We start from the raw sequence: 12597 nt of genomic DNA, 5'->3' as shown, positions 1-12597 counted from the left end.
CAAGGAGCCTTGTGCCACTTCTGCCGACTGCAGTGGGAGGGGTGGGTGACAGGCAAAGCTTTGGACTCTGGCCTTGGGCGCCTCAGCACTTGGAGAGGAACTGGCCTGTTATCTGTTACACTTTGTTCTCCTGCCTGTTTGGGTGTGGAGCAGCCACAGTGCACGGAGGCGTTATCTCTGGGAACCTTTGAAACATAAGCAGCCAGCAGGATTCTGGGTTCCCTCTGCCCTGAATGGGGGTGAATGAACCTTGTGTCCCCTTCCCTATGCCAGGATGCAACAGAGAACCTGTTCTCACCCTTATGTCTTGCTGGGGAAAAACCGTTTCTTAGCCTTTCTTGGTGGGGAAGTGCATGTGTTCAGCGCTTGGGAGCTCTTGCTCCCAATGCAAGGGTCCTCTTTCTGGAACTGAAGAAGCTAGGCCCTTCCCAAGGTAAGCTTCAGTTCCATTTCCATATTGGAAATGGAAAGCTCTTTGGAGTCCAGTGAGTTTGCCTAAAAGCGGAGGATGGTGTTCCCAGAGCTCTTTGACAGTGAGAGCCATTACGCTGATTACAAAAATAAACAAAAGAAGCTGCTTGATATTGTACTACTGTTTTTTTAATTCTTTGGTCCACTGTTTTCTACTTTGACTGGCAGCCTGCTCTTCGAGATTGCAAGCCCAAAAGGCTAATTCCCATCTCTTGGTACCAGAGTTGCTTTTAAGTGAAAATAACAGGGCATCTATTGCATGTGGAACATGGATGTTCCATGGAGTTAGGGCCTGTATCTGATCTTGACTCTTAAGTATTGCAAAGTCACCCCTGAGTTGCCTTTCTTATTATAGACACTGGTACTACAGCAACGCCAGCAACGTTTCAGCAAGCACATTTTTCGTCAGGTGTAGATGAAATGTAGTGCACTTGTTTCCTGCGTTCTATAATCCAGTTTGTAGCCTCCACCCCGCACGCCATCTCCTCTTTTGTTTTTCAGACTTTGCCCCAAGCCTGCTGCCTGGGAGATGGACACTTGTTCACGTCTAACCTGAAACAGCTGTATGTGGCAGTGACCCAGCAACAAGCCAGAGCAGCTTGCAAACGGCACCAGGCAGGTGAGTGGATCAAGTGTGGGAAGGGTGTGTCTGCTCTGCCAGCATCCCTTTAGAAGATAAGCATACTTCTCTCAAGTGACCACAGAGGCAGAAATAAATTAATTCAGGTGATGTTGCCCTGTCATCTGACTAACAGAAAGAAAGCCATCTTTCTGTCAAGAGTTTCTCATAAAAAAAAAGTTCATTCCGTTATCTGTACAACAATATTATGGCTACATGAGCCATGTGACAAACTTGTTACACACTTGTTGAGCACTGCTGTACTCTGCTCAACACTTTCAAGAGAACCAAACAACTTTTGATGCTCCTAGTTCTCTTCTTCCTGTTCTCCCTTACCATTTCTCCATGCAATTTCTATCCATCTCTTGACGGTACGTATTCTGGCTCATGAGCAGCTAATTGGACATCTTCCAGATTGTGGTAGTTATAATCCCAAACAAGTGGAGAGCACCAAGTTGCTTGTCCTTGCTTAAACCACTGTGATTACTGCTTTGATGACTTCCAGCTTAGCCTACCATGAAGCCCTCTCTGGCATGAAAATGTTTGGTTGCCAAGTGTGTGTCCAGATCCTTCTTGCTTTTGCTATTTTAAAGTTTAGACTTCTCCGTGTGACATACTGTCATGGTTAGGATGCTTAAGGATTTTGTTCAGTACATGTTTGGAAGTGACCTGACTTGATTTTCATCACCGGAAGCAGTGTATGAATCAGAATGCAAATATCATAGTAGTAGTTCCACATTACTATGAATTTCACAATGCAGTTTTTGCAATTTTAGCTTTAAAAATGTCTCCTTCTGGTCAGACTCAGTTCTTGGTGATGTCATGCTCACATCCATGTAATATTCTTAAAAGTAATATTGAATGGTTTGACACTGCCTTCTTTGGGAATGCTTCAATTAGCCAGCCTAGCTTATAGCCCTAGGGTTTGGTGGTGGTCTTCCATCCAAGCACTACCCAGATCTGATCCTGTTTCTCTTTTTGGGATCAGTCTAAGTTGGTTAGATGTTGACAATAAAATTGCTGGGCAATTTTATCATTAATTAAGATGTATATGAAAAATATTTATTTTATGATAAAATGTATATAAAATATATACATTTATCTGTGATTTAAACACACACAACACACAAACAGACACTGAAAGATAAAAGCAGAAACAGAATGGAATGGAGTTCTGAATAATGCATGCAAAACTCTCAGAAAAAAGAAGATACTCTTTACTAAATAGGTCTAAACAGGAGATTATCTGTCTTCAGAACTGAAAGAAGGATATATTTCTTGTTTGCTCCCTCTCCTGAAGAACACTGGGTTCTTGTTAAAAGTGCTAAAACCATGTTTTGTTCTTTAGCAACTGGTTTTGGCATTATACATAGATTGATGGAGTAGGCCACCTCTTATCCTTTAGGCGCTGGTCTGTAACTTGTGCCAAAGCATTAAGGCTCACACAGAATTTTATGGCTTTCATGGCAGTTGTGAGTCTGTCTCTGCCACTGAATCAATGCATAGAGTGGAAGATACCCTCCGGTCTTGAGGGAATGGCCTGCAAATTGGAGAGTTATGGAGTTATAATCCTGCATGAACCCTCTCTGCAGTCCAGTCCAATGTACCTCTGTTTTTGTGCTTGTTGAGAGGGTGATATCTGTGCAGCTGCAGACATTTTTAAGGGCAGTGATTATTTCAACCCTTCCCAGTCTTGGTTCTGGGGATTCTGGGACAGAATCAGCCATGGCTGTCATGATAGATGACCTACTGCAAAAGAAAGGCAGGGCACATGGCTCTCTTGATTTTGATCTTTGATCTCTCAGCAACTTTTGGTATCATTGACCACTGATAGTGCCTGCACGAGGACACTGTGTTTCATACTTGTGGAGATGGTCTCAGAGAGTATAGTAAATGAATTTGCCTCTGCATTTTGACAACTGTGTGTTGCCACAAGGCACCATTTTTGTCCCCAGTGTTATTTAATAACTACTGTATATGAAGCCACCAAGGGTAGGCAACAGGAGTTTTAGGGCCAAATGTTTCCAGTATGCCAATGAATCAGCATGTTCTGAACCAATATCCAGATGCAGTGATGGAGTGGATGACAACTTAAACTTGGCAAGACAGAGGCCCTTGTGTGTAGTTAGGTCCCAAGTTTGGGAATTGGGCTTTGCCTGTTTGGGTAGGATTATAGTCCCTCAGAAACAATAGTTACTATAAGTAATATAGGGTGCTTATTGTCACTGGAGGCCCAAGTGGCTAGAGCACCTATGACCAGGTTTGGTAGTATACCGACTGTACCCCTTCCTGAATAGGGCTAACCTAGGGTGGGCGGTCTTCACTCTGAAAACGCTTTTTCCTGAAATTTCTGAAGTACGTGTTAAAGACCTGTCTTTTCACCTAGGACTTTCCTGAAACAAAGCTGTATGTATGATTTAGGTTTTCTTTTCTTTCACTTTTTAAATTGAATATATCATTTTTATATTTTATACTGCTTTAATCTATCGTTTAGATTTGGAATAAATGAAAAGCAGTATATACATATTTCAAATCATTCCTTTAGTTTCAGGAAGCATGGTCAGTGATCTGGGAATATGGCAGTGTACTTCAAGGCATCTGGAAGGCATTAGTTGCCTCCTTCCAAATTGTGATACTATAAGGATCAAATTCTTATTTCTGTCATTCCTATACTCTGATGCTTTAACCAACACACTGGTCTATATAGCACCACTATTTTTTTTTCTTCTTCCTTTAACAGCATCAGGAGACTTTGGATCCCTTGACCATGCTGCTTCTCAAGACCATACAGAAGAACTGGTAGATTTGCCAGCTGCAGAAGAAAAGACAGAGACCCAGGTGCCATCTGCACAGCATGTGGAAAATGCAGTGGTGAGGCCATCCACTAAATACATATGGGAAGTGGGTCCTCAAAGTATTAGCTCGTGACTATAGTTTGAGGGAACAGAGCATGATGTATATGTGGCTGGAGAACAGGAACCTTGCCAGATATCCCAAAGCCTGTATTAACTGGTGCTACTCTGTCTGGTGCATAGTAAGTAAGGCAACTTCTGTAATCTGTGTTTTCCATAATCTCTAAGGCATCATACTATACTGGCTAGCATGTGGGAGTTGTAGTCTTGAGGACATGTGGTTGTGGAAAGCTGTGGTTAGGGATGCACAAAAATTGCTAATTGCTGTATATATCCTGAAACTTCAGAATGGAAAAATGGAGAGTGTGAGAGATTCATAGGAATATCGGATGCTGCTGTATATCTCACTGCTTACTAAATACTATCTGTGCCTGTTGGGTTCTTAGTTGCTTGGGTGGAACAAAAAGATTTGACAAGGCATCTTTGTTTATTTGAGACAATCTGTGGAGCAGATAAAGCAGAGGAGACCAATAAAGTTGCAGTGCTGAATGAGACCTGATAGTATAGCTCTCCAGGGCTCCTGTCACCTGCTACTTGATCTTTTTAATGGGTGCTACTGGGAATTGAAACCAGGACCTCCTGCTTGCAAAGAAATTGCTGTGCTGTAGGGCTACAGTCCCTTCTCTTAAAAGGGATTTTAAGAGAGCCGCCTTCATTCCTCAAGAGCACACATGGATTTACACAGAACAAGGACACATCAGTGAAAAGGAGAAATTATGGGAATGAAAAATAGACATAGGCCTGGTTTGTGTAAGCCCTGTGATTCCTGCTTCCCTGTGGATCTATCCCACGATGCTCTAGTGATGTAAAAAATAGCAGGATTAGAAGGAGGGCATAAGATAATGTGGGATTTGATTTTTTATTTTTATATTTGTATGGTCACCCATCTTACCAGACATGACTCTGGGTGGGATACAATAAAAAAACATAAAAAGACAGCATTAAATAACATTCCACAATTAAAAAACATTAATATTGTTATTAAAAGGCTAGGAGAGAGCATGAGATTTACAAACAATGTAGCCTCTTCATTAAATCGCCATTTCCTTGAGACCCCCAAGTCTGTGACGCAGCCAAGTTTTGAGGGACTTCTGGAAGGTGCTGTTTTGTCAGCACCCACTATAAGATGGGACTGGGATTCACGTGTGGCAAGAGTGGGGGTGAGGGTGAGCCACGTTATGTTGGAAAAGGCACTGGGGAAATAAGCAGTTTGACAACCAGAGTCCAGATTGTAATGGCAGAGGGTATTATACTTTCCCAGTGACATGATATCAACTTCTGAGGGTGAGTAAAATGTGTTATCCCTCCCCCATAGCAAAACTCCCTTGAGAAAGACTACCTGTCCTTGTAGCATAGTTTACAGTTACACATGGATAAGTTAGTAAATCTGTCTGTTGGCAATACGCCATAGCAGCAGTACTGGAATATCAATATAAAACAAAATCTGAGAGTAGCCCTTGCATAGGTACACTGTGTACAGATCTAATTTACTGTGTGAAAAAGTAACTGTCTATAAAGACCTTAGAAATGTAGTATTCACATAGTTACCAAAGGAACAATGGCCTTGGCCACATTGTCTCATTCTAGCCCTGGTATGGGGAATGCCTGGCTCTCTGTATGTTGCGCTCTAGCCCTAATCAGCCTCAGCCAGCATAACCAGTAGTAAGAGGTGATCAGAGATGTAATCGAACGTTGAAGGGCCATAGATCCTCTTTCCCTGTTTAGGTCAACTCTATCCTCTTGCAAAGTCTTTTTAAAAGGATTAGCTAGTATCTAGAGGAGCAAACTCTTCTGTTGTTTATGCATGTGAAGTTCAGTGAAGGTCAGCAGCTCCCTCTATGTTCTCTATCTTTATGGAAGCATCCTTTGTGACTAAGATAGGTGGGTGCCATTTTTATTCTCTAACTAGTCTTACCTGTTGCCACTACTCGGTGTTGATTGCTATTCACGTTCCAGAGAGAAACTGCACATTCTAGTCTCAGCTGCGGAAGGCTCAGAATAAAATGAAATCTTCTTTGGCTACAGTTGTTTGGTTTTACTCCTACTATTTGGATTGGCTGGTTGACTGACTAATTCTGATCAGTGCCTCCTCTTGCCAGGTTCTACCTTCCCAAGCCCAGAAAGCGCAGGTGGCTGTTGTCAAGACCAAAAGGAAGAAGGCCAAAGGGCTCTTTGGCTGATGCAACTGATCCTTTTACAAAAACAGAGGTGTTGATGCTGTCCTGAACTTCCCTTTGTCTTCTTGGAACATCTAGAAGAAAGCTGGATTCATACTGAAGCTCACAGTTGTGTCACTCCACTCATTTTGCCACATTAAACATGATGGTTGGGAACATTTCCATCTGCACCAGAACTATCTACTTTTCTCCCCCTGCTTATTCTTTCCTGCTGACCCAGAAGCTTAGAGATGATGAATTATTAGGTAGAAGGAAGTGAACGGAGCTACATTCTGTATTTTGCTTTATTAAAGTGTGAATAAAGAACTTGGCTATAAGATGATTACTCAGTGCAGTGATTTCCATACATGCACTTTGTAATACATAGGCTATCCTTAAAATGTGTCTGAAAATTGCAATTAGTGAAAAATGTGTCAATTTCTTTATTTCAATCAGTGTTCAGAAAATTATATAATATGTGGCAGCCAGGGGGCTAACTGGCCCAAGGTACAGAAATTAAATGATTCCTGTTCTGGAAGATCTGCTCTGGCTGCCAAATGCACATTGGACACAATTTAAATATGGGAGTTGATCTTTAAAGGGCTAATTCTGTGACTGCCACTTACAGTATGAACCTGCTCAGTTACTGAGAGAAGACAAAAGAGGTCCCTTTGAAGATGCCTCCCCCCCACCGCCCTAGAACCTAACTATCTTCCTATGCAGGATAGGGACTTCTCCTGTGTGGCTTCAGGGCTTTGGAAAATTATCTCAAGGTGGTAGACTTGACCTCCCATTCTCTCAGTATTTAGGACATGGCAAAAACAACTCTTTCATCAAGTTTGGCATTGCTAATTGATTTTAGCTATGTTAGTTTTTATTTTAATTGCATTGATTTTACTGTCATGTTTTATATCTGTATTTTCTTTTGATTATTATAAGCTGCCTTGAATACTTCTGTACTGTATGCACTCTGTCTTACAATAATGCAGAATTTCATGCATAAGAAAAATCTACTGTAACCCACTGTGATGCAAACTTACAGCCTTCCTGGTGGTAGAGAAGAGATCAACAGCATATGGATAATGCATATCAAAGGGAGCATGGGTTGGGTTCTGCTCTCTGCTTCACTGGGTCTCCTATCCTTCACGGTTTTTAACTGATATTATCCTTTCTTCTCAGTCCTGAAGTGGTAGCTCGCTATGGGTCTGTCGCAGCACACAGTCTTATGGCAATTTATGAACTAGGGAGTAAGCAACCAAAAGGCTATAAACTGCAGGGTATCCCCCAAGCATATTTGATAGAACCTACAGCATCACCAGATCACACTTCAACATTTGGCAGTAAAACTGTCAGTTTCTGTGGTGATTTTCCATTGTTTGTTTGCATTAAAAAGTGTAAAATAGGCATGCAGACCCTCAAAAAGAGATTGATTGATTGATTGATTGATTGATTGATTGATTGATTGATTGATTGATTGACATCAGGCTGGTGTTGACTCTTAATGACCACATAGGTAGATCTCCAGGATGATCTGTCCCAAACCTGCCTCTTCAGGTCTTCCAACAGTGCACTCATCACCACTGTATTAGGGTTTATCCACTTTGCTGTTAGTCATCCTCTTTCTATCTTTCTTTCTACCTTTCCCAGCATTATGGACTTCTCAAGAGAGCTGGCTCTTCACTTAATGTGTCCAGAATAACCCTCAAATGAGCACTCTGAATTTATTTGTTCTCTGATAAATTTGTTTCTTTACCTGGCTCTCTATGGTATTCTCGGGAGTCTTCCTCAATAACAAAGGTCAAATCTGTCAATACTCCTTCTATCCTGCTTCTTCAAAGTCCACCTTTTGCTTTCATAGAATCACAGAAAAAAAAAACACAGCCTCCATGATAGTGATCTTTCTCAGTAGGTGTATGTATGTATATGTGTGTGTGTGTGTATAAAATGACATTTGAATATCTTTTCCAAGATCTTCATTGCTACCTTACTAAGTGCTAGTGTGCAGCACCCTACTTGACTGTTACTTCCTTACTGCTGATAGCCAGTCCTAAAAAGCAGAAGCTATTTCAATATCTTCATTGTTGATTCTAAGGTTGGTTGCTGTACCTGCCTTAGTTTGTAATTAGTTTGGTTTTCTTTATATTTGTTCACAGTCCCATTTTTTTTCACCATGCTTCTTGACTTTAATTAGAGCTTGCAGATCATTTGTATTTTCAGCTATCTGAGTGGTGCCATCAGGATAGTGCAAGTGACTAATGTTTCTTCTTCCAATTTTAAAACCACACTCTTCCTCCAATTCAGCCTCTCGCAATATATATTCAATACATCGGTTGAATACATGAGGATATACAGCCTTGTCTCTCTCCTTGCTGACCTGGAGCCAGTCTCTTTTGCCATGTTCCATTCAGACTATGGTTTCCTGTCCTATGCATAGGTTTTGCATGAGGGCAGTTACGTACTTTGGGATTCCCATTGCATGTTGCTAAGGATATTCCACAGTCTAACACAGTTGATGCAGTCAAAGGCCTTTCTATAATCAATGAAGCATGTATTGATTTCTTTTGGGCATGGCTGTCTCAATTATTCAGTGTGCATCACTATATGCAGTGATGCAGCACTAGCTACAATGTCTTGTGTTCCTCAGCCTTTTCTAAAACCTGCTTGAATATCTGGCACTTCACATTCTATGTAGAGTTCTAATCTGCATTGGATGATCCTAATCATTATTTTGCTAGCATGTAAAATCAAGGATGGGGGATGCGGTGGCGCAGTGGCTTAATGACGCTGAAAGTTGCCAGCCAGAAATGGTCGACGCTTCAGCGGTTCGAGTCCAGCCTTCGCGTTAACAGGGTGAGCTCCTGTTTCCTCCCCAGTTCCTGTCAACCCAACAGTTTGAAAACTCACGTGAGTAGATAAATGGGTACTCTCACTCCGGTGGGAGGAAAAATGCTGGCGGCGCCTTGCAAAAAGGAGTCGGGAGCAGTTGCCGGTAAGCGCGAAAAACTGCACATGCCCAAAAAAAAAGGGCGCAAGGCAACGGAAAACCCCGCCTCCTGCGCTCGCCAGCTGGGCTCTGCTCTAGGAAGGAGGCACTGGCAAACCACTTCCGAAACACCTTGCCTTGAAAACTGCAAGGACTCATCCAAGCAGTCACTGCAGAGTCGGTAACAACTGAGCGCAGATAAAAAAAAAAAAAATCAAGGATATTGTCCAATAGTTCGCACACTGTAACATCTCCTTGACAAAGAAGGAAGGAGTATACTCAATTCTGTATAGTAGAGATTTCAACATCCAAGACACCTTAAAAGATACAGTGGTACCTCGGGTTACGAACGCCTCTGCTTACAAACTTTTCGGGTTGCGACCAGCTTCGGCCGCAAAAATTTACCTCGGTTTGCAAACTCCGCCTCGGGGTACGAACCGGATCCGCGGCCATTTTCCGCCCGTGCCACGTGGTCCGCGGCCGTTTTTCCGCCCGTGCCACGTGGTCTGCGGCCGTTTTTCCGCCCTTCCACGTGGTCTGTGGCCGTTTTTCCGCCTGTGCCATGCGGTCCGCGGCCGTTTTTCCGCCCTGCCGCGCAGTCCGCAGCCGTTTTTCCACCCTGCCGCGCGGTCCGCAGCCGTTTTTCTACCCTTGACGCGTGGTCCGCGGACGCCAGAACGGATTAACGGTAATTACATTGAACCTTATGGGAAAATTTGCTTCGGGTTGCGAACAAATCGGGTTGCGACCAGAGTCACGGAACGGATTAAATTCGTAACCCGAGGTACCACTGTATTCTCCATTTACAAGATCCTCTCGTACTAGAAGTCAGATCAGCACTCCAGTCATTACCAAGTCAGAACACTATAGGAATTGATGGAATATCTACAGAAATAAGCAAGCAACAGAAGAAGAATCATAAAAGGTTCTAATCAAATTATGTCAGGAAATCTAGAGAATAGCACAGTGGCCGAGAGATTGCTTGCCACTATTAATAGTCTAAATTATCTTCAGCTCTTCCTCAGTAGCATGTTGAATGCCATCCAACCTGAGAGGCCTATTATCCAGCACTACTTTATATTTATATTTCTTTATTTTGTCTGTCCACATGGTTTTCTTAATAAAAGACAGGAATGGTTACCACTGCTTTCTCCCATGAAGTACGAGATGGTGCCTTTGCCATTTTCACTAAAGTGATCATTCGCCTCCACCATCTTCCTGTATTGCTGCTGCCCAATGCAGGGGCCTGCCTGCTTTAGCTGGGCACCAGGGATGACCTTCATGCTTGGGTGACCTGCTGGGAGTATCTACTCTTGACATACATGCCTGATGTTCTTCACTCATTCCACCCAGGAACACCCATCATCACCACGATGAGGCAGCATAGCAGGACTTGAGGGGGTCAAAAGAAATGGCATGTCTATTTTGCACTTTTAGAAAGCTCCTATACAACCCAAAAAGGAAAAAGAAACTAGGTAAAAAATTCTCACCACCAGCAAATGCTGCTTCCTCCAGGATGCTTTAGAACTGTAAGCCAACTACCTTCTCATCAGTCTTTCCTAAAAAGGGAAGTTGGGCACAGAATGAGATTTGTCCAGTTCTGTTGGATCAAGCAATGGCTTCTTGAGAAGAGGGCAATAGCCTCTTTCAGAGGTAGTGGGACCAGCCCTTCTCTCAACTAAGAGGAGCATGAATCTAGAACACAGGTGGACACATTAACAGCCCCTAGGATCCTGTCCACTTCTTCAGGATTAACACGACTGAACTCCTCCCAGATAACTGTGCAAGACTGTATCTCACTTAATTCCATAACCTGCACAACGAGTCCAAGTCAGTGTGCATCTGAGCAATTTTATCCATTAGGTGCCAAGAACAGTCCTCAGAGTGACCTTGCAAGTGCTCCCTTGCCCCTTCTTACCCAGGAGAGATCAGGTCATGCTGCACAGGGCTGCTGGCCAGCGGTCAAAGGATGCAGTAAGCTGGGAGAAATACGAAGTTTAGGTTGAGAGAGAAATTGCCCCAATTCTGTGAGTTTTCATGGTTTAGAGAGGTTTAGAACATCTGTTTCCCCAATCCTAGTCCAACACATTGCACCACACTAGTTTTGGAGCCCAAAGATTCTGGGAGGAAGCAAAGGTTCTTTATTATAACTTTAAGGGGGAAGTTTCTAATGTCTTAGCCACTCCTAACTGCTTCCAAGATTTAAAGACAGATAAAAACAGGCTGCTCTGGCCAGGGGAGTTACGGACTGTTGCAAACTGGAAAACCACACCCACAAGACTTAAGAAAGAAAGGAGGCTTCGAGAGCAAGTGATGCTCAACCTTTAGCTATTTCCCAAATGTTGTTCTGCCAGCTTTGGCTTTTAGGTGCACGGGTTGTCCCACTGGGCCATTCCCAGTGAACACAGAAGCATTCACATGAGCTTAACTCCACTTACTTTAGACAGAACTGAGCATAGAAATCTCTTTTCCTCTCCAGTTTAGCTGGAGTAGCACACAACTATTGCTTGCTAACAAGACATTAGTAGGAAGGTCTTCAGAAAATATGCTATTCAGAATTCTGGATTTACCGAAGCATTTATTTTTCAAGTTTCTGTTGGATTTTGCCAGTAATTAATTTGTTAAAATGTGTAAGATTTGTACCATAAGACAGAAGGGCAAACATTATGCTACTATGCTGATTGTGGTGATTTATTAATCAGAAAATAATCACTTTATTTTATTGGAGGATTTTTAGGGTAACCTTGAAATGGTCCTAATTCTTTGAACCACATTGGTTGCCTTACTACATATTATGTAATTGGGTATTTTACTTTTGCATGAAAAAAGTCCTAGTCTCAGTCTCTGGCATCTCCACATAGGCCCTAGACTGGGAACAGATTCCTCTAAAAACTCTGGGAAGCTACTAGTAGTCAGCAATGCATTTTCACATAACAATCAGGTGGGATTCCTGGATTATTCCACCCCAATAAACTATTGGTGTGTTTTTGCCCACTGCCTTGTTCATCCCTTATTTGCTTCTTGTGCATCTGGGTAAACCATCCAAATGGGGCAGCTTCTTATGGCATCAAAACCTAGAATTATGGCAGAGGTGAAAAACCTCTTTTGTCCTAAGGACTTCATCACTTCTGACCAATTCCTCTGGGGCCACACCTTAACACTTCATTGTTTTTGGCATTATGTGCCCAAATACCCCCCCCCCACACACATGAATCTCAAGTTACCCTAATAATCCTACACGCCAATAACAATCACCCACCCCACTTATATATATATCCTGATCAGCCCATTCACACATAATGCACATACACAGCATAGGAAGGCAGAAAACTGCCCCGGAAGAGAACAATTTCCATAGCCAACTAATAGTCTCACGCTTGGTAGAGAGAAAGGGAATCCCTACCTACCTGCCCAACAAGAAAGGATAAATCTAAGGTAGGAGCATGATCATGGGAA

General features: G+C 42.7%; 1 protein-coding gene across 1 annotated transcript in view; it reads left to right on the top strand.

Annotated features, from left to right (window-relative positions):
- Positions 1–12053, top strand: part of NHEJ1 (non-homologous end joining factor 1) — a 109535-nt gene extending 97482 nt beyond the window's left edge. The window contains exons 6-8 of the mRNA XM_007419823.4: positions 973–1090; positions 3831–3961; positions 6102–12053. Of these exons, the coding sequence (XP_007419885.1) occupies positions 973–1090; positions 3831–3961; positions 6102–6182 (330 nt within the window). The 3' untranslated portion in view covers positions 6183–12053. The remainder of the gene's footprint in view (positions 1–972; positions 1091–3830; positions 3962–6101) is intronic.
- The last annotated feature ends 544 nt before the right edge of the window (positions 12054–12597 follow it).

The sequence above is a fragment of the Python bivittatus genome, unplaced genomic scaffold (genome assembly GCF_059951505.1).
Source record: "Python bivittatus isolate LINGU-HERP-01145 unplaced genomic scaffold, Pbiv_v1 ctg000480_np1212, whole genome shotgun sequence".
NCBI classification, from domain to species: Eukaryota; Metazoa; Chordata; class Lepidosauria; order Squamata; family Pythonidae; genus Python; species Python bivittatus.
Note: the sequence above shows the minus strand (reverse complement) of the source record. Positions and strands in the feature narration are given on the sequence as shown.